The sequence below is a fragment of the Lepisma saccharinum genome, chromosome 14 (genome assembly GCF_977018435.1).
Source record: "Lepisma saccharinum chromosome 14, izLepSacc3.1, whole genome shotgun sequence".
NCBI classification, from domain to species: domain Eukaryota; kingdom Metazoa; phylum Arthropoda; class Insecta; order Zygentoma; family Lepismatidae; genus Lepisma; species Lepisma saccharinum.
In genome coordinates, this window is record NC_139242.1 from 63,625,444 (window position 1) to 63,649,142 (window position 23,699).

At 37.2% G+C, this 23,699-nt stretch overlaps 1 protein-coding gene across 2 annotated transcripts in view; it reads right to left on the reverse strand.

Annotated features, from left to right (window-relative positions):
• Positions 1-23,699, reverse strand: part of OXA1L (OXA1L mitochondrial inner membrane protein) — a 36,675-nt gene that overhangs the window by 8,378 nt on the left and 4,598 nt on the right. For both annotated transcript variants that reach the window (XM_083135788.1, XM_083135787.1), the window contains exons 2-7: positions 19,573-20,005; positions 16,852-16,995; positions 16,391-16,476; positions 13,372-13,536; positions 5,033-5,140; positions 2,349-2,514 (exon numbers count right to left, since the gene is read on the reverse strand). In XM_083135788.1, the coding sequence (XP_082991914.1) occupies positions 2,349-2,514; positions 5,033-5,140; positions 13,372-13,536; positions 16,391-16,476; positions 16,852-16,995; positions 19,573-20,005 (1,102 nt within the window). The remainder of the gene's footprint in view (positions 1-2,348; positions 2,515-5,032; positions 5,141-13,371; positions 13,537-16,390; positions 16,477-16,851; positions 16,996-19,572; positions 20,006-23,699) is intronic.

The following is a 23,699-nucleotide window of genomic DNA, read 5'->3' on the forward strand; positions in this document are numbered from 1 at the left end:
TGGGTTTTATTACACAGTAAATAATATTTACCTAAGAAAAACATTATTACATACTTTAATAAAAAAAATGGTGGTAGTTCACATTTTATCAAAAGCAGATCAACAATTAACCTTTTCTTCTTGTAGCATTTTACAGTGGAATCCTGATTTTACAGTTTCCCACGTAATACATTCAGTCTTGGTTGTCCCAGTAGAACAAAATGTTATAAAATTCTTCTAGATTTTAAGTTTTCCTGCATTATACGTTTGTTGACCTTCGTCTTCTGAAAACTGTATCACACTAACAATGAGAAACCAAAGTGGTAGAGGTAGGGTGACCATATGTCCAGTTTTGACCGTGACCGTCCTGTTTAGGAGACTTGTCACAATCGTCCTGTCCATATTTTAAAAATTCTCAATATGTCCCATTTTATAAAAATCTAGAAGTTAGCTCGAAAATTAAATCTAAATTTGAGACATTTCATGCTAAAATTGGAATTTTTAAATTAGTGTCATGGAAACACTGTTTAAAGTTATTCATACCGGCTCTCGTGGTATGAAATTAGCATACCGTGCTACGATAGGGATCCTGCATTCGGATCCTGGCCTGGGCATGGATGTTTGTGAGTGTCCATCCATTCATCAATTTCATCATGTCATTACTCATCCCAATCTTCGCAAATTGGCTCAAAAGCGAAGTAAAATAAAGCAAATTAATCAATCAAGTTATTCATAGAAATGTATTTTTTATATTTAGCATCGCTTTTCTGCCACTTTTGGCTAATTGCGCATAACAATGCAAATGCTACAATTTCGTTGAGAAAATTCGAGCAGGCAGCAGTTTACTGTTTAAGTTAGCTCCCATCACGTTTCTTCTTGTTTTGTGTGTGTTCCGTTATTTCTAGAGCAGTGCATAAGGGTGACCAAGAAGCGTACATGTAGTTTCAATGTGGGCCTGAACGAAGAATTTAAAGTCCTGCATCTTGACACAAAATCAATTCCTAATGAATTGGTGAATGCTAATATATTTTCTAGTTCAGAAGAGGAAACAAAACCATTTGATCAGTGGGAATTTGCAAGAGGAATCACACAACTTCAAAAAGACTTGAAAGACTATAAAAATAAGGTTTGCTTATTCGATAAATGGCTACAGATTTTTTCGTATTATGTTAGAAGTAGACCACATAAAGTATGACATCCTTCTGAATACGGTGGGAATTGTTACGCTTGCCTAGTACATCCACTTTTGTTGAGCATGTTTGCTCAATCCTGAATATGTGGAGAGATGAAAAAATCTTGCTTACATGTTTCAACAATGAAGTCTATCTTGTTGGCATGAGTTAACTTTACCGAGAGTTGGGGACAGGGGGAGAGATTATGAACAGTTCTAGCATTCTTCAACTTTACCGCAGGCCTAACATCAAAGGCTGATCAGGAGAGATGAGAAACACCATAGAAGTCATACTGAGTTAATATTTTATATGTTGTTGTTATGTATCATTTATGTGATCCATACTTTAACTAATAATAATAACAAAAAAATTATGATTGCTGATCTTTCAGGAGGGGGTAAACTGACTTCCTTGAGAAGTGTTTGGGTCAAAATATTATGGTCACTCTAGGTAGAGGCCTTCTGTACACAAAGGTGGAACATGACGGGAAGACTTCTATCTATGAACAAAACATACATTCATCACAATGCTACACTACCATGAACGAAGACAGTGTAGCCAGACCAAGGATGTTAATCAATGGATTCAACATGCATGTTACCAGTGTGGATAACAATGAGTGATGTTTTTTAATGGCAGAAATTCGAAAGTTCTTTATTGAAGGTAAGATATTATTGCACAAGCAAAATGTTTGTTTTTGAAACCAGTACACTAAAAGCAGGGATGTGTAGAAGGAGGGGCAAGGGATGCTATGCTCCCTGGACAATGAATGTCGGCCTAAAATTATATATTTCACACATATAATTTCATTTTAGTCACAGTAATTATGTTAATTATTGTAAGGGCGTAGCAGGAACATGATAACTTCAAACTGAAGAAGTGTTTTATTCTAGGGGGGAGGGTATTAATGTTGTTATGAGGGAAATATAGCCTGTTTGCCTCTAAAAAGGTAAGGTAAAAAATACCTTACTTACTCTCCCTGGAAAAAAAATCCTGGCACGCATGACTAACAGCAATGTATTCATGAATACTGGAGAATAGCAAAGCAGTTGTATATATTAATAGTTCCACACACATTGAATATCATCACTCTTAGTGTTGGTATGAATCGGTTAACCTGCTTAAAAACTCCTGAAAAATTTTCAAAGATGTAACAGAAAATAATGGCATGGTAAAAATTAAGTGTTACAAACTCACATTCTTTGAATCCCTTGACAAATCCCTTAGGCTTCACAGGGAGTGCGTCTGCTTCGAAATTCACCAAACGTTCTATTTTGAAATATTGTCTCACTGCAGGAATCCGTAGAAAACCTACTTGCACCAAGGATATGAAATTTGTAGACACCCAGTAGCACAGGATGGCCTGAAAGATAATAGAATGAAATTCAACAAAGTGCAGGTCTGCAATTAGGAACTTCAAGTTTCAGCATAGTTCAAACGGGCATACATTACAACAGATCGTTTTGCAATATCACTGACTGGGATAATTACCACGCAAGTAAAACAGCAGAAAAAAAATCCAGATGAAATCAATGTTGACTCGGTACGTCAGTTAGGAAAGCAATGGCACGGTATGTCAGACAGCCGGGTGCAAGTCCTGGTTCAGTCTGCTTAAATCTATATGAACGAGTACTACTATTTTAAACTTAAAGGTAAGTGGAAATTATCTCTTGACAATATCCTAGGTACCAACGACATTTCATTTACTAATTTATATTCTTCCATCAGAGATAACTTAACAATAGTATGGTCTTCCTGCAATAAATGGCAACAAACACCGCCTTGAACAGATAGTGTGGAAAACGGCACCATTCTGAGCTCTCTGCTGGTTCTATTTCATGATGAAATCTGTTGGAGGCACTGGTGTCAGCATGGATACATAGAATTCATTTGCTTGTAATGGATGTAAATGGAGTATTTGTTGCAGTGTGCGATTCTTTTATGTGGAGCATAAATATTAATGTGATAATTGCTGTGATATTTGATACAGTGGTCGTGAAGATAGTAATGGACATTCCAGACAGTTTATCATGTCCTGGTATTGTGACTGAATAAGATGAAATATACACTTGGAATGTTTGTGTATGAATTACACAAAAGGTTCATTATAATTATTATAAACATTTTTTAAAGAAATACGCACTGAAGCATTTGTACTTTTGATATTTACTGTCGCTTTTCTTCCACTTTTAACTAATTGCTAGGCTTACCATACATCCGGGATTACCCCGGACAAATCTTGTTTTTTAGTGCTGTCCGGGGTGATATCCGGGATTGCAAAATGTCTGGGGTTTTGAGAATCTGAACATGAAAATAGCTACCGGTATTGAATATTCACTACCAGAATTTAAAACAAACAAGCCATTTCTGAAAAAAGTCATGTCTAGTGAAAATGTGCAACTGAGTCGGCTAACAGATAATGCTACCTAGAACAGAGGGGTTTCCTAAACATCAGAAAATGTATTATTCAATTAAACATTTAAAAATTAATTGATTGATTTTAGAAAATAATGTTAATATTTTTCTTGTACAATTTATAGTTTAATGTTCCAATAAAATATTAAGGCTTTTAAGTAATTTCAATTTATTTTTGTAAAAAACAAATGAAATTCAGCAGTAACGAGTTGATCGCCAATATGTCCTGGGTTGGACCCAAAAAAATATGGTAAGCCTACTAATAGCGGTGATGATCATAACTGATTGCATGAAACGATGAAGGGAAACCCTCAAAGCTCTCTTGAGAGGAGTATAAGGAAACATTCAGACCAATGCGACAAGCGACATGGGATGTTCACACTGATGTGACTAGCAACACAGACACTTCCAGTCTGTAAAATAGCATTCACTGTGATTTGTTGTTCACTATCGCATCATGAAGGTTTTGCTTTACGGAGATTTCGCACTGAAGCAAGAAGTGGCATGCGATACTTGTTGCTTGACAATTTCACCAACCAAATGCAGGCCTGTGCGGCCCATTATGTCGCTACATCATGAAGCATTGATTTTGATTGGCTTGTTCCCAAGTTACATGTGTCGTATGTTGCTTCAGTCTGAAAGCTGCCTTGGACTAAAGGGCTTGTGTTGCTCCCCAATCCAAGCTAGTGTTGTTTTGGTTCAAAAGGCTGCATTAATAACAGAGTGCTTGCTTCCAAGCAACACGTATGGTTTGTCGCTTCAGTGTGAAATTTCTCTCAAGGTACTATTTATATTCTATTAACATAGAAAAATAAACTTTAGTACATAATCCAACACTATCACATTGCGATGTCGCTGCTTGTGTTAAGCATACTATTTATTTACTTTATTTTTCTTTCCAAATTAATGTAATTTCATGACTGCAAATCACTCTCCAAATATAACTATTTCCATCAATTCACTTACCACCTTTCAAGATAAACAAATCTACACAATGTATTCTATAAAAACTAAGCTGCATTACTTTCATAAGAAAATCAGTAGCGATACAGATATCACTGCCATCTCTGTTGTCATTCAACTTGGGAACCAGTTTTTTTTTGAGTCGTTCTCCACACTACCCTTGTACGTGATGTAGTGGATTGTGTCTAACATAGAATAACTTGTTGACTGATAATGTGGATTAAATTTTAAATATTTCTCATTGCATCAAATATATGCCTTTTGGCAGTCACAAAAAGTGTTCAGAAATATTGGGAAAATATAAAATTTCATCTAGAAATTTAAGTAGCAGCGACACAAGATACAGTGTGTCCAAAACCTGTGTAAATTCAAATCAATGTCACTTGTGCCAAACATGTAATTTTTTGTGAGGAAGGCTACGTGATAATTGTGAACAGAGTTAATAGCAACAGGTATTTCAATTCCACTTCCAACAGGCATGCTTGAACGTCTATCCAACTTACCCCAGGGAAGTTTACTGCAAATGGGAAAATTATCACTGGCATCGCCCGTAAAAGATATTTCATCATTTGCATATTTGTTGCAGATGCTCGAATCGAGTCTGTGCCCACCTAAAAAAATATATATATCAATATTACATATGCACAATTTATTTTTACTTTATACAATAAATAAGAGGCATGTATGACAAAGAATAAAATTAAGTATACAATGCGTTCCTGCATAACTGAATGATTAGAACTCTTGCTTTTGTTACAAGCAATTGTGTCGCCCCTGTCGAATCTGATCATGTTTCCATTTAAAGAACAGGAGCTCAACATCTGTGCGTGCATACATTATCTGTGACTTGCACGAGATTCGAATGTTCAGGAATTAATCTGCATTTCTTAAAGATGACAAAATTACTTATTATGTAAATATTTTAGGAATTGGAAAAATATTTTACAAAGGTATGTTATTTACAACTTTGATTATTTTATGTAAATGTTGTAAAATTCTAAATTGCATGATGTAATTATGGAAATCCATGGATACGTGTAAATATGCTAAGTTTCCTTGGTATTTTGTAAACAACCTTTTAGTATACAAGAGTATGTTTCGGCTTTTTTACCCGATTGCTGGTATCACAAGTTTACTTCGTTGGGAGAACTGCCCGGTCCCTTCTTGGACGCTGCATTATGCTTGGGTTAGTTTCTCATAAACCTACTGCTCACGCTCTAGGTTCTTGCGATACTATGCAACTGTGAATAATCTTGGATTGGTTACCAGTGTCAAATTTGTACTCAAATCTGCATCAGTTAACTTGAATCCAAGATTGCCAGTGGATAAGTGTTATTGTATACTGTGCATAAACGATAATAAAACAGACTTTATTGGAAGAAAGTTCCATAACCTTTCATTTCTAACTTAAGGAAGGTATAAATCCTACACCAGTGACCAGTCAGAACCTGCAATTTGTTTACCCTAATAGCTAACTGAGAAGTTCGATCAGAGTAACTTAGTAACCCGTCCAAGGCCCTAGAGGACCAGTGTAGGTGTGTGTCACAATCCAGGATTCGATTCTGGGTGCGTCAAAAATGTCTGTGTTGGTTTAACATGATGAGGACAATTGGGGAGCTCCTTGAAAAGAAGAAATAGACTCCAGTCTAGAAATCAGAGCAGTGAAGGGACTCAATGTGCTGACCACATCACCCGGGGGAAGACACTTAACAGGCCTTGTTCCTGAAAGGGTTCTTGCCACATAATTCAATTCAGTTTATGCACACAATATCTAAGAGAAAGAACCAGAGGCTGACTTGTATTGGATTGGTGCGAATGAAATGCCCGCTTTTGACGTCTGGTGGGAAACTCAACAACACAACACAGGGATTGACTGAGGTCATGGGTATGACGTCATAAACTCTGTATATGTCCAGCAAACAGGCTGGAGCATCCAGACAGCCAGGAGGCACTGTGTTGCTGAACAGCGTCGTCTGAAAGTGCACCATGGAGAACACACAATTGCGAGTGATTTTTCTTTACGAATTCAAACTGGGACATTCTTCTCAGCAAGCTGCCAAAAACATTGGCCAGGAATGGCAAATGAAAGCACCATTCGCTGCTGGTTTGTCAAATTTCGTTCCGGTGACACAGTATTGCAAAATGAGCTCCGTGGCCAACATCATGTTCGGATGAGCTCCTGAGGAACGCCGTGGAAGCGGACCCTCGGAAAAGTGTTCGTGCCATTGCAGACGAGTTAGGCATACACCATACCACTGTCGTTCAGTGGCTCTCTGCGATCGGTAAAGTGAAAAAGTTGGACTCATGGCTACCACATGATTTGACACTGGCCAACAAGATTCACCGTCTGGAGGTGTGCAGTTCTGAGTGTAAGGAATAACCAAGATGGTTTCCTGTATCGGATTGTCACTTCAGATGAAAAATTGATCTGCTATGACAATCGTAAATGATCAGGACAATGGGTTGGATCATGATCAACGTCCAGGGCAGTTTCCGAAACCACCTCTCCACCCATGGAAGGTGTTGTTGCTGGTATGGTGGACTATGGTGGGTGTGATCCATCATGTCTTTCTCAGGCAAGGTGAAACCATCAACGCAGATCGTTACAGTGCTCAACTCCATGAAATGCACCGCAAACTTCTCTGCAAGCAAGGGTCCACAGACATGGTGTCCTCATGTTGCACGACAATGCTTGCCCACATGTCGCACAAAGAACGGTGAAGGCTCTCCATGAGTTGCAATATGAAACCCTTCCTCATCCAGCATATTCTCCCGACCTCTCTCCAACTCACTACCATCTCTTCCGGCATCTCGATCACTTCCTGACAAGGAAGACCTTCGCTGATGATCGGGAGGTGCAACATGCCGTTGAGGAGTTCTTTGCGTCGCAGACTCCAGACTTCTTTCGCCATGGAATCCAATTGTTGGCTGAGCGATGGCAGAAGTGTGTGGCTGCAGACAGCGACTATTTTGATTAACCAGGTACTGTAGTTTTGATTTTTTTGGCCTTTGGCAATGACGCACCTGGGGTGGACATTTCATTCTAACCAACCTAATACAAGTGATACAGAAAATCCTAATGAACCAACCACTTCCATAGCTGTTCAATCAGAGATTTCAATTTCTTATAATATCTATATGCAAAGTTTGGCAAAGGCACTTGGAGTTAGAGCATGTCTGAATTGAGGGTGCTAGTTATGTAGCACCTTCTCTCCATATTATAAGCCCAAATTTAGTCTACTATACATACAGTTGGGACTGCTTTATACATAACTCAATTCTGCATAATTCTGTTTTATATGTATATTACTGTAGGTCCCGGCAAAATATAATTTAAAAATGTTAATTAAACCTTATTTGTAGATATTACTGTAGGTCCCGGCAAAATATAATTTAAAAATGTTAATTAAACCTTATTTGTAGGTAATGTGTTTATATGTAAATCAGGGTTATATGTAGTAATTTTCATAAAGTACAGTTGATTTTTTGTAACCAAACTACAAAACTATACATTTCTTGTGGTTACAAAAGCACAAGACGATTTTCAAATATGAAACAAGATAGGATGGCATGGCGGCAGTCAGTCTCGAGTTGCGAAAAAGATGAGTGTGGCACGGCAGTATCACAGAGAAGGCAGGGAGAGACGGCATGAAATCAGAGGAGAAAGATTTGCTGCAGTTGTTCAGAACATGAGACGCATTTTTTGTCTACGTAATCGCTATACGAAACTACACACGTTAAAAATATGCAGATAGCCGACGTTTGACGTTCCATAATAAAAACAGAACAGTGGTTCCTTCACAACGTTTTCAGTTGCTACTGGTCGGCAATGGAAAACAGAAAGAGGAAATGTTACACGCTTGACAACAAAGTAACATTTATACGGGAAGTGGACCCTAATCGACATAAAACTTAAGGATCTAACTTTTAGATTCGTTAATTTACCACTTTATGACAAGCCTGTATTACTACTTCTTGTTCCTAAAAAAAGGTAAAAAAGGTAAAGTGCTCCCCTGTGCATAGCACCATGCCATGAAGGCGTATAGGGGGTGTGGGGGTAACGCCCCACACTTTCTTGATCCGGTCGTGAGTGGGGATGATGTGATCAGCATCATGCCCCTGACCGCCTTTACCCCCCAGGGTTTCCCCCAGGTACCCATGTTATTCGACGCTGGGTGGGCGCCCGGGCCGCTTCCACCGTTAGAAAAGTTCCCAGATTTGAACCGGCCGGGGATCGAACCCGGGACCTTGAGCATGGTAGTCAGATGCGTTACCGACGTTCCTGAAAATAATAATGATATGGCATGGTTTCTAAATCTGATTTGTAAGTAATTGTTAGTTATATGTATTATTTTCTCTCTTCACTTTGACATACCTACGTATGTATGACTCGGGTTCAACTGTATTTGAAATGATAGACCAAGTACTTGTGAATTGGGCCCCACTGATGGATCAGATATATTCAGTTAAGTGAACAGTCTCTTAGTATGTGAAAAAGAGATTCTTGGGCTTCCTGCTCGCTCAACAAAATTTGCACCCTGGATGCTGCCCAGCTTTGCTTTGCACTATACAGGGACTGTTTGAGGGATTCATATGATGCATACTAGGAACAGAAGTCATTGATTACTAGACAATAATTTTACTGATGAGATATTACTTCAACAGTTGTGACAATTTTGTTTTTATGTACACTCCTATTCAGATAAAGTAGCACACACTTCAAATATGTAACCTCAACTTTGCCTGAACAGGTGTGTACATGTACTTCTAAAACTAATTCCCAAATCTTTACAAATGTAATGGTGATACAACTACAATACAGGTGGGGGTTTCAACTTTCATATTGTTATTTGTGATGGTATTAATGCAAGATATGCATTATCCACGTTAAAATCATAAGAAACCAGGATAAAACAATTTATTTCAAATTGAAATACTGGGTGTTTCAGAAATAATTGAGATGTTACAAAAATTTATTGCAAGTAAACTATTGAACTTGCGTTAATGAAACCAGTTCAGAAGGTACTAAGAACTCAAACACTTTGTGTGTGTGTATGTTTTGTTAAGCTGTGCAATGTTTTGGTCCCAAGATCACTGGATCTTACACCGTGTGACTTCTTTTTGTGGGATTTCATGAAAGACAGTGTATTCGTCTCACCGATGCCGTGTGATATAGCAGCCTTAAAGGAGTGTATCATCATAGTGATACACACTATCAACAGGCCAATGTTGATGCGAGCATGGCAAGAACTAGACTATCGTGTCGATGTGTGCTGTGTCACCCATGGTGCACACATTGAATATTTGCAAGTGTAAAAAAAACTGAGTTCCTTGTTCTTTCTGGACTGGTTTCATTAATGTAAGTTCAATATTTTATTTGCAATAAATTTTTATAACTCCTCAATTATTTCTGAAACACCCAGTACAAAGTGATATATTTCCAGTAAATGCCATTCTCACAAATGTGTAATACATACAGATGGGGGACAAAATAATACGAACAATGTTTAAGGGAATCTGGAGCAATTCTTCCTCCAGAGCAGTCTCCAATTCCGAAAGTGTGGCTGGAGGCACACTTCGAGTACACAGTTTGGACTCCAAATATCCCCACAAATGTTCTATAATGTTCAAGTCAGGAGACTGTGGGGGCCATTCAAGACGTCCTACTTCATTGTCATATTGTTCGAACCATGTTTGAACAGACCCAGCAGTATGAATAGGAGCGTTGTAGTCTTGAAAAAGTAGCCGCTCCCCAGGAAATAAAGTCTGGACAAAAGGATGGAGATGATCCCTCAGAATGCTCCGATAGTGATTAGCGTTGATCTTCCCAAGCAGAAAAACAAGTGGTCCCACAGCATGCCAAGATATCGCACCCCATACCATAATGGATCCACCTCCATGCTTCATAGTCTGAGGCAGTCAGGATGAAACGCATCTCGGGGCGTTCTCCACACATAAACATGCCTGGTGGTCTGAAATAACATGAATGTTGATTCATCAGACCAGATGACTTGTTGCCACTGCTGTGGGGACCAACTTCTGTGAGCACTGCACCATTGGCATCGCTTGACAGCGTTATGTTATGTCACCAATGGCTTACGAATTGCCACTCTGCCATGAATGTTTGCAGCATGGAGTTCCATTTTGACAGTTTTGGTTGAAATGGGGTTCTGGAGATGCCTGTTCATTTCAGATGTTATCTCGGATAACGATTGCTCGTGCTTTCAGGCCACTATGTGCTTGAACACCCTCCTATCCCAAGCAGCAAGCTTTGTCTTTCATCCACTGTTGTGCTTTGAAGAGGTCATTTTATCTTGTGTTGTGTACGCTGTTATAACGGCTGATACTGTGTTCCTTGCACACCCCACAAGGTTTGGGGCTTTCGTCACCGTGGCTCCAGCTGAATGTGCTCCAACAACATGCCTCTTTGGAACTCTGTCAGGTTTGACATTGCAGCATCTCTCGAGAACGTACGATAGACGAATGCACCACCAATGACAGCTGTTGACAGACTAATACCTTCCCCTTCACGGCCACTAGGTGGCAGACTTCAGTGCCAGGTGGTGCTCCTGTACTGCCAGTGTGACATGTGGCATACTTTTTCACAGGTGTTCGTTTTATTTTGTTCCCCATCTGTATGTTCCCACCTTGCCATGTATTGAACATTCTCTTTTTTTTTCTCTCATCAAAGCTCTACAAAGGAAAAGGTTTTCATTTGCACCACACTTCTACTTCCTAAGTGAAGCTTTTGACTGTTGTTTGATTTTATTTACTTCATATTTCTGTCACTTTTGGCGAATAGCGAAGATGAGAATGAGTGACGATATGATGAGGTTGTTGAAGGGACACACAAAAAACACCCATGTCCAAGCCAGGATTCGAACCCGGGACACCTGGCATATTTGTGACTACTGACTACAGGATGGCCATGGCCACGGCCAGCTTTATTAAGGCCGGAATCATGAAATTTGGCAACACTGTCTACAAGCTACAAAGCATGGCACGAATAGCAAAATTGATGTTGACTTTTAAAGAAACAAGGGAATCTGTGTAAAATGTTTTTGTTTTTCCAAATCTGGACAGAAGATTGACATTACGATGTAAGTAGGAAACATACATTAACAATAGAAACGGAAATTTATCATTAAATAATCATAAATTAACAGAAAATGCAAGGCAAACTTTACATATCATATGCAGCATGGAACTTTCCATAATGTGTATAATAGTTTGACCTTATTTTTTTTGATAGAATGTCAGAATGACATTAGAAACTCTTTACAAACTAAATATTTAAGTGATGGAAGATCTAACACACTGGCTTTAAAGTTTTAAAAGTAAAACGTAAAAGTAGTTCTGGATGTGATAAACCAGCATGGGCAAGTATTACAGAGTATAAAATTTATCTTGTGTACATAATATTTCTGACCATAATCTTCATTTTAGCAGTTTTATGGCATGATTTGCCAAGATTTTATTCAACAGACAATACATTGTAATTACAATTGCATATACATGTACACGGATAAAATAATGCCTTCCACGAAATTGATTATATTAAAATAAATCTTTCCAAACAAGTGGCAATTCGGGTGTTTATGACTATATACACGCTGAGATAAATTGAATAATTTTGCATGGTTTAGAAATTAGTTTTACATTTCTGTTGTTTTTCTCTTGCGGAGATATCTTACAGTGAAAGCATGAGTGTTGTGTTCTACTGTTTTCGTTAGGTTAAGCCTGTTAAGTTTTATGCTCTTAGAGGTTATACAAATTGTTTTTTTGAGTGTTGTAGTTTCGCCCTTGTACTTCATATGAGTAAGTTTAAAGATTAGTGTGTGGTGCCTCATGCACACAACTTTTCTCAGCGTGGAAGTTGCTTTTTGTGTAAACATGTTTTACATTAGTCTGCCTCTATGTCATGGTTATGGCTTTTCGACGTCACTGAAATATTCGCACATAATTAAAAATCTTAATCTTATTGGATATATATTATATTTGATGATTCACCACATGTGAAAAGTTCGGAATGCTCTGTGAAATGCTGGTATGCGGCTCAAAAACTTTAATGTATGTCTTTAACAACTTAATAACATACTGCCTTACTTACGAAAAATAACGTTGAATAAACTAGTAAATACAATTTGAGCGACTGAAGCGATTACTTTTTTATGTCTTGACGTTCATTCTGTAATGTTTCTTCTAAGTAACATCGGCCGGCTGATGTCACGGTTTACAAGGTTGCCAAATTGAAGGCTCAGGCCTCCCTCGGATTAAAGATGGCCGTGCCAAGTTTAAATTGAGCTCGGTGTCAGTCCTGTACCTTGTATTATTTTGTACTGATTATTATTGCGAAGTGCTTTCAAATGGAATAGAATGCATAACCAACATGCATTGTAATGCAGAATGATGTTATTTAAAAATTACGAATGCGGTTGTTAACGATCTCGATAATGTTGACATTGATTTATCAAAATATTGCACATACCTACTTACAGAGCCCATAAAATACCACATTACACTTTCACTGAATCTAAATCTGCTGAAAAATATATAAAACTGAATTTTCAATAATTTTGTGATTGACTAATAATATTGATCACCCCATAACAGAATCTATAAATTGTATTTTAAATCAAATTTTAGGTGCAGTTGCACAACAATATACTCAAATATTCCCAACTTTAAATAAACTGTTACAATGATGAAGTTTAAGTATTGATGACAATCGGTTAAGTGGTCACATACACTATTTTATTAGCATGAGAATTTAATATTTATGCAACAACATGCACCGTTATGTAAATTATGGTCAGAATTGAGGAAACCTTCTCTGTCTTACCTCGATGGTGATCCACATTGTAACACTTGTTATTATAGGTAACAAGAAGTATGGGTCTGGTACGGTAAGATCTGTAAACCAAAACAGTCCGCCTTCCTTCATGCTTTCAACAGGAGTGTTTGTCATTCTTCTCAATCCCAGGAAAAATGATAAAAAGACAGGAGCCTGGAAAATAATCACAATAGGTAAATTCTATATTATATAAATCAGCAAAGTACTTTCTTATGTAGAAGAGCGCAGAGAGTACCGCTTATGGTTCAGTTACTCAGTAAAACAAAGGAAACAACAGCATAAATTTATTGCCAGAAAAACAAGCAAATCAAGGCAAAGTATACATTTCTGTATTTTTGTGGGGGTTTAATATATATTACATGTGTTTGGGTTAAACATTCAATTAAAGTTTTACTAATCTTTCCTGGTGCCTCCTGACAGTGGGGACACATTGTAGTTAGGATCCCACTTTAAACTTAGGTCCAATAGTGATAAGTAGGGAGCGGAAGTTGATGAAATGTCATCTTTTTTCTGACATCTCTGACACGATGCCCATTAAATATACACAATATTACACCTCATCTAGAACCCAAAAAAGGTTATCTTAAAGTGCATTTTTTGCCAATTTTCAGGTTTTATGTCATTTTTCGCAATATTCAGTGTATTGTTTCGTCACATTTTGTCACTTCTTTCATTTTGGTAATATTCTTGAGTCTTTTCACTAAGGTAAACATGGGCCTATATATATATATCGCAGGATTGCAATTTACGAGGAAAAGAAATGCTGAACTGGTGACAGTCTTTGTTGTGTCGGGGGAAACCACCAGGTGCCCGTCTGGGGTACACTCAGATATTTCAAACAATTTCTGATGTACTTTTTCTGGGGGGGGGGGGGTGTCTATGAACCGTTTCCCGGATGTGTCCCTGATTTTGGTTTCCCTATTTTTTTATACAATTTGTTAAATTTCTATACAAAACTTGTCTTACGTGGATAATTTTTCTTTACAGTGCCACAGATAAACACACCACAGTACATAACCAGGCAAAGATGCGGGAAATTAATGCATTTTACACCAATCCATTCAGTGTATACGACTTTTTCGTTAAATTGTTTTAAAATTATTCAATTGTTTCCATTGGAAATCCTCGTTGCATATTTTAATTGAAATTGCATGTGGTATCATATGGTGCCTTTTTTAAAAAGTAAGATTGTATTTTGTTTAATTTCCTATTCATTTCAATTTTTTAACCTGAAACTAATAAATTTAATGGTAATTTTTGGCAAATTTTCCCATTTTTTTAGGACATTCTATAGGTCATATACCTATATTTTTTAGGTCATCAAGTTCTGCTCGCTACTGATAAGCTTCTTTTTCTTGTGTTTTTTCGTCCAGGACAGGTTGATTTTCTTACTGGGGCAAACTACCTCCATACTCTCTTTCTGGTGTCACCACTGTTGTTGTTATTATTTATTAGCAGCCCACACCTCCTAATTTGAATTTTGAATTTGAATTTAAAATTTTGGGAGCGTCAGCACTTAGGCTAATTTGCTCCCGTCACATTATACGGGGTCCAGCCCCTTACCATTACAAATTACAACTCAAACGTTGCATAACTAAAAACTTTAAAACCTTAAAATGTTCTGACTTGTTAAAAGCTGAGGCTGTAAACGCGCACTCAGCACACACAAGGACATAAAACAGGACAACACACACAAAATTATACTGGCAATAGCGCCAGTCGCCAGAGTCTCGTTAGTCTCTTGTCCAGGGTGCACTACGTGGAAGTGAGGTTGACTTTTGGGTGCACTACGTGGAAGCAGCACCCCTTACACCCCCACACCTCCTAATTATGGAGTTTATAGCCACCCTCTGTTTTTTCCCATACACATGTTTCGTTACATTTCATCGAAGTTTATTTTGTTACATCAAAAATTTAATGCCAGGGGTAGCTGAAAAGTTCTTGGCGTGGTCAAGAAGGAAATTACTGATACACATGTAACTCCTGCTATTTCATATTTTCAGTCTGAAGTTCCACACACTTGGCACATTGTGTTTCAAGTTTCTTATCCCTTCGAAAAAAAATATTCTTCTGTCTGGTGTACAAAAAAACTGCTTTGTCGTTGCTATCACCTCTGAATCCTTACAAAATGTATGTCCTTTCAGTGTCCTTAAGGTGAGGAAATAGGTACAGTGGAACCCCGATTTTACATTTTCAAGCTTAATACATGCTATATTACATTTTCTCAACTTGGTCTCCTGAAAAACGTAATATCGAGGTTCCACTGTAATAGACAAAGCAAGATCTGGTAAGCAAGGTGGACAGTCTATGCATCAGAAACCAAAATCCTTCAAAAGACCCATTAACACAAGAATAAGATTTACAATTAACTCCTGGAATTTGACACAAGCAGACGGGCAAATGATCAATACAATATCATGTTGAACTCTTTTTACCAGGGTGGTTCCAAAAATTTCTGGCTAAATATTAAAACCAGCTCTATCTGTAAAGGATACAGCACGTCACTTAGCTCCAACTATGGATGGACAGATATAACTATTTTGCCTGCCTACCTACCAGCAATACAATAAATTGAGTTGGACTTTTACGCACATTTTGTCCCATGTTTCAAACAGGGATAAAAGTTGTGAAATTAAACAGTGATCCAGATCGAAGATTCACCTTACACAACGTATCTTGCCTTCAGCAACCTCTCCCCGTTACAAACTTAAATCCACTCCCCAAGGAAACAAATTAGAGAGGTCAAACAGATCTAGAGCAAACAAAACTGTTAAATCAAAGATGTGAAAAGTTTGTTACAATAAAGTTGAAAGTAACACTTTTTTCACCTATCACTTCTGAAATATTTTGACTTATTCCTGTATTTAACAATAGAAATATACTCTATTATATTTTGCACGTTTGAATTTAGAACAACATACTGCAGCCAACAACAAGATAACCACCCAATATGAATACATATTGCTATGTGCTACACATGTAAGCAAATATGGCAATTTACACATACCTGTGCTAAGGGAACCAGCATATTCTTGAATGGACTCAAACCTTTCTCCCGCATGAACAACATCAATTCCTGTGCATATCTCGCAGCTGGGAAGAGACAGTATCAGTAAAAAAGATGACAGTAATACAAACTGGTATTTTATGAAAACACACTGTAAACAATTTTGTGCATACTGGAAGATGATAGATCACAATATTCAGATGAGTAAGAAATGTAGTTCATTTTTTACATTTTAAACTCAACTACAAAGATCTTTAAAAAGTATATAAATGTGAAAATAAGATGTTTATAGTCCAAAAATTGTGTAGAGCATTTTGTCACAAATTGTCATCCCTACTACCACTCATGTGTTTTCTGTTAAGTTTATTTCATATGCATTTTTTTTATCTGAAGAAAAAAAAAATTATAGCTCCACATACTGAACAATCTTCTCAAATGAGTTAAAAGGAGAAGAACCACACCTTCTAAATGGTTTCCTGACTGCCTTGCATCAGACATCTTCATCTGCAGCACCTGTAGTTGCGGAAGGTGGTTATTCATTTTTGCTGCATTTCTTTGAACAGCTATTACAAGCGGGAAGATGAGGATTCTCACTGCTACGGTACCTGGAAGACAAGTGATTGCATACGTATTCTGTTTCCATTATAAAGGTACTTTTTCAAATTTCTATTTCAAAATTCGGTACAAAATCCTGTTCGAGAAATGAAGTGTGTTCCATAGTGGACTTTGGCTGTTAACCACAGCCATCTTACAAATAATATTATTTGTTAAGAACTGTTTCTTCGTTTGCAACTTTTATGTAATGTAATGTGTCCAGCTTAAAAGTACATATAATAAAAGAAAACTTAATAACTTTTAAGTTATTAACTAATAACTTTGAGATATTTTTGTAGTTTTCTTCTATCTGTAGAGTAACTTAAAAAGTTTTTTTTACGTACCTAATAAACCTTGATATGTGCACCATTAGTAGCATGACAGATGCCCAACCTATATTCAAGCTCCGCCCATGTGTTGTACAGCATTACTGATGTCGTATTCTGGATTGCAGCACAAATGCCAGTAACAGATGCGCGGAGGTTGAATATAAGTTGGACATCTGTCATGATACTAATGGTGCACATATCAAGGTGTATAAGGTGTGAAAAAAAACTTTTTAACTTACTCTATAGATAGAAGAAAACTGTACAGAAATATCTTAATAAACTTAAAAGTTATTACTTTTTCTTATATTATACTTTTAAGCAGGACATACTGTATATCAAAGCACTGTGCAATTATAAAGGTTAAGCCATCAAACAAACAAGTTATATTATTTGGCACAATACTGATGGATAGATTAAGGGGGATGCTGTCAATTTATGCAAGGGCAAATAATTGATGAGGCTTCAACCCCTTGAAATCATCAAAAACCTCACAGTTTTTAATGTTGTATTTGTCCTTGTGAATTTTCTTGTTTTGATATTTTCATCTTGAGGAAATTCACAAGAACATGGACAATATCACCATGAGAATTAGAAAACAAAATGTGAACTACATATACTCATGTCTCAGGCAACAAAAAACAAGGTAGTAAATTAACATAGTGGAATGAAGTACTTTCTTATTGGTCAAACTAAGTTATCCTATTAATTTTGGTGGCCAATGATACTTTTATTCTCAGGAGCATGTGTTATTTCTTGGTGGACTTCTGGTACTTTACTCCGAGTCACTAGGCATGCTGTCATCAACTGCTTGTTTGTTGTGATGTCTGCTACTCCTTGGTATTAACTATCGGAGTAGATATCCATCTGTGGTGTGGCTGTCTACTGTTTAGTTCATGTCAGAAGTGCACAATGCACAGTTTTTTTAATTCTTGTAATGTTTATAGTGAAAGCTACATGCCCAGTGTATAATTTCTGTTAGTATGCTCTTTCTATTGGATGTGCTTAGCAAGGCCAGTGGTGGGATGAGTTTCCTTAGCATCCGTGAGGTGCTGCTGAAATCTTTCCTTTATGGATCTGCTGATGTAATATGCCTTGCACATACTCTGCATTTTACAGTCATGGATTATCAGGGATGGGTCGTGTGTGTTACGTTGATCTTGAATGGTTGGAGGGCTTTGGCTAGGTTGTTGGATGACAGAGGAAGATAAAATCCTTCTTTCTGACACTGGATGCAGGTTTGGACTAGTATGCACCAAGCTCAGCTTTTTTATGCAATGTGGATAATGCACTTCTAGCATAAATTAAACATTGAGAGCAGACACACACACCACATCAACTCCAACCACCAAGACCAAAGATTAATAGATGATGCAACAAATAAACAGGTGACAAGAGTACACATAGCACTTGCAGCAAAACACTGCACACAGGTAGCCATTATCACAAAAAAATGTGACGAGCATACTCCCTCCCATATTCCAACCATTACACAAGGTAATTTTAGTGAAAGGTTCCTCCATTTCTCACATGTGCCTGCTTTGGGTATTTTCTGCACATTCTACAATGATATGCAAAAACAGTTGGCATATTTGTTACAAGATTCATTGCGGTGCATTGAGATTCTTGACAACATCAAATATTTCATTTTTTACTTGACAATAATAAAGTAAAATTTTCTTAATCTCCCACATAGCTGGCTGGTTAGTCCTCCAGGTTCAGTCCTGCGGAGAGGGGTAGCTTCAATTCTTAGACTGTTCATGTTGCCACAGTCACAGTATAACTAATAAAAAAAACATTATGTTTATAAGTCATGATATGCAAAATGTGCTGAAACATCAAGTATTAAAAACGTTTGGTAGCTACAAATATTGCTTTTTATTAGTTCGCTTGGTGGAAGCAAACTGGGGAACAACTAGAAAGAAATAGTAGTGGACTGCAGTTTAGAAAGCCATATAACCGCTGTACTGGAACTCAGTGCATTAATCATGCACCATGTTTGTGCCCCTCAAAGAGTTCTTGTGCCATGGTGCAGAACACTCATTTGAATATCATATTTAAACTGTTTTAGATATATAATTTTTTCAATGTAATTTTTAAAAAAAATCAAATGAATTAATTTTTATTTCTGGATAACAATTGTTATAAATCAGGAAATAAGACACCCTGCTACAATCATGAAATATAAATTTTACTTAGCAATATGAAACTTATTCATATTTTCTCACTCATAAATGTAAATCATATATATTTCATGTTTACCAATTGCTATGCAGCCCCACCATGGCAGGTCACAGTTGATGTGCAAGAACTCCATGCAATTCTGGACTAGACCGATAGGGGTGTAACCACCAAGACCCAAACTGGCAAAGCTTGGTTCTCCGACAGCCTGCACCACATCCAGAACTTCAGGTGCTGGGGCAACAGGAGGCTCAGGAATGGCATCTATCACTGGACTCGAAACGTCAGATGGTAGCACAGTTTCATTTTTAGATGATGCAGAGTTAAAGACAACACTTCCTGCTGCATTGGTACTCTCCAGTCTCAGAAACACACCGGATCCAAGCTGAATTCCATTCTTTCTTTTTGCACTAAGCAATCCATTCCTCTTGAGTTCTGTTCTCAAACAGAAGTTCACATTTCTACAGATGGACAAGTGAAAGGGCCTTGTGTGGGCCTTGACATTGGTACTGACCTATAAACAGAAAGATATGCAGTTGCATTAATGAAGACTAGCAATATTTATTTAAAAATTACAACTTTTCCACTTACAAATAATAATAAAAAAAACATGTCAAATTACGTTGAACAGACACTATGTTGCTTGCATAAGTAATGTTCCGTATTTCCACATTGCAAATCCAATCAATTTCGAATGACCGCTGTCTTCATTAGCAAAGGTTGTGGTGTCTGGGATAAAGATGGTAGAGCATCACTGCTTTTTTGTTCCCGGGTGGAGGTGGTAGAACTAGCAGTGATGCACTACCATCTCCATTCCAGACACCGTAACCTTTGCTAATGAAGGCTGGAGCCCTTCAAAACTAATTGGAAAAAAACAATTCAATTGTGCAAATACGAAACAACACCTACACCAGGGCTCAAAAAATTTCAGCCTGGCGACTGTGATCTTATGCCGCAATATGTATGAAATTTTGATGATTCTAAGTTCAAATTGCAGTACAGTGTAAGTTAGCAATTTTTTTTAAAAAAATCAACGTTGTGAACATTCCAGTGTGTCTAATAATTTCTCCCTTTCTGTCCCCCAATACCCAATTTCCTGTTTTCTCGAATGATTTAGTGATGTTTTGAATACCGTGATGCTCAGTTTCTTATACTGTGTTTCAAAAGTTGCACCACCCAAACTTTGAAAATGTATATCATGAAAACCGTAATAAATATTGTCACCGTGTTTTCTGCATTATAAAGTCTCATCCATTGAGATATTTTTCAATGCTTAAAATTATCAGTTTTCTCCATACAGAAAATTTAGATAAATTAATAACTGGCGGAAGGCAGCGTTAAATTTTTTCCAGAAATGCACTGTTGAATGAGAAAAATACGTAAGAAATTATCGAAGGGTCACAATTAGATGACTGATGCCATGTCAATCTGCCATTTGCGATCAATATTAATCATGTGCAACATTTGATGGATTTTCTTATTGGCCATTTTATGGGTTCAGTGAAAAAGTACCATTTTTGGGACATATATGGCAATGCTAGCAGGTCGAAATAGTCAACAGACGCATGCCACAGGTGCCTAAGTACATGAAGCGAACCTGGGACCCCTAGCATCGTAGTGCATTGTGCTAACCACTCTGTCACAGAGGTTAGCACATTTTTGACCTTGTAAAACCTCTTTGGTGGGAGGTTAGTGAAACTATGAAAAAATAATATCCTCCAGCCTTTTCATGCAAACAATAAAATACGGACCATAGCTATGAGTCTGACACACTCAACTTTTCCTATAAATTGTCTATAGTGAAAAAGCCACAACATATTTAAGGTACCTGGTTAATGATAAAGGAGCAGCAGTATATTAAAATTAAAACAATAAGTGACATGTTGCAATTTGAAAAACTGTGCATTTCAAAGTTTCAAAAAGTATTATTTTGTGGTCAATTATGTTGTGAAAAGTTGTCTGTACACGAGGTTGTCCTCTTAAATCACAGCTGTCTAAAGTGCTCTTTTCACATGGAAAATGTTTTATACATAGGCAGGAGATATAGAAAAATGTGGAAATATTTAGCCAATCAAATATAACAATAATAACTTACTTCAAATATATAGCTACTGTATAAACATAGTAACACAGTTCCTGATAAGCACACATGAGACAAATTATAATCCTAATGCACCAACCTTCTCATGCAAACATTACAGAATGGTCGTCACAAAGTGTGCATACCACAATTTTATTTTCGACAAAGTGAAATTTTGGGTTAAATGCTTCATATCGACACATACTTGATACTTTAAGTCTGGAACATTAGTATGGAGACTGCTATTTTCGTAGCACAGCCGAATTCGGGGCCATGTTCTGCAGATATTAATATGGGGTTAGGTATGTGAAGATATCGATCACAGCTGCTCGTAACTGTTGTGTTGTGTGATACCCGTTTTTTTTTTCAGACTCTGTCACTGATGAACCTCCAGAGATGATGTCGGGACTTCTTGAAAGTTAGATTCAGAGAGCTGGGTAATCTTCAGAACATCTTGCCCAGGTAGGTCTTATTTTAGGTAATTACACACTTGCAACGCGAAGTGTTCCAGAACATGGTGCAGAATTCGGCTGTCATGACTGAAATGAGTCTCCATATCAATACTCCAGACTCTTAAGTATCAGGTATGTGTCCATATCAACGATAATTGTAGTGTCGAAAATAAAAAAAATAAAGAGGGGTATGTTTACTTTGCAACTACTCTGTACAAGTCAGAAGGAAAAATATCAGGTAACAGTTTAGTATATCGGAAATGCATTTCTTCATTTTTACAGAAGAAACTACTTATGGAAATGAGTGTGTCTAAGGTTTACAACGTTCATCGAGGTATTTTCTTTCAACGTGGAATATATTTGACAGGGAAATCATGTATTTTTCAAGAGAAATATCTCACTGACGCACAATTGCCATTGTTTTCATTTGCCTCCCGTAGCTAAACTGGGTGCAGCGTAACTTTCATGACGTAAACTCCTGTCAGTGTTTCCAACCCCCTTTTTTTCACTATAATTGCCTAACCTAACCAAACCTTATCGGAAATGGTTCGTGGGGCTATCCGTGAATGGTTCGAGGGACTATCCATCAGCTACCTGTGCATAATGTCCAATTTCCACAACATGAATCAAGATGTGGCCGCCATATTGTGTGTTACGGAAGCGAGGAAAGGAATCAAAGAAATCACTCTGTATGTGAAAAATTGTGTTTGTTTTCGTGTAAAAAGCATAATGGCACCTTGAACTATGTTCCGCAATACACAATTGGTAAGTACAAACCATGCGAAACACAAAATATCGGATTTTAATGTGTTTCCGATATACTAAACTGTTACCAAAAATCATTATGTACAAAAAATGCAGTTATCAGAAAATCTGTTCAATATGCACCCATAGAATTTCTTATATGCTTAAAAACGCGTGTAATGGAATGAAATCGGAATTGCACAATCAGAACCTGGACCCCTATCACAAGCAACGGATAAAATAGATAATTTAGATAGAATGATGGGTAACAGTATGGTATAGTGAAAACACATTTCACTCGCTTATTTCCTAATTATTTACATTTGTACTTATCTCTTATGCATAGCGGAACATTTTTGAACATGGGATTATGCTTAATAAGCGTAATTTTTCATATTACACGTATTTATTGTTCGTTGCTAATTCACTTTCGTTATACACAATATGGCGGGCATACCTTGACTCACGTTGTCTATCATCAGCTGATATGGAGTGTTTCCAAACATATGAACCAAAAAATGCCGCACAAACTATTCACAGAAGGTTTTTAAGCGAAAATTGATCCACAAACCATTCACGGAAGGTTAGGTTAGGCAAACATAGAAAATTAAATTGAAAAAAATAAAACACTCACACGTCATCTTGTAAAACTGCCGCACAACCTATTCATAGATGATTTTTAAGTGAAAATTGATCCACAAACTATTCACGGAAGGTTAGGTTCAGTTAGGTTAGGCAAACATAGAAAATTACATTGGAAAAAAAAATGCTCACACGTCATCTTGTAACACTACCGCATGGTTGCTACACTAACAGGGGGTTACATAATCGAATGCACGGAACATTTGATTCACATAGTCGATGGTAATGGTGGCTAGAGCTATCGTGCATCGGAGATACATTAATGTTGAAAAATACATGATTTTCCAGCC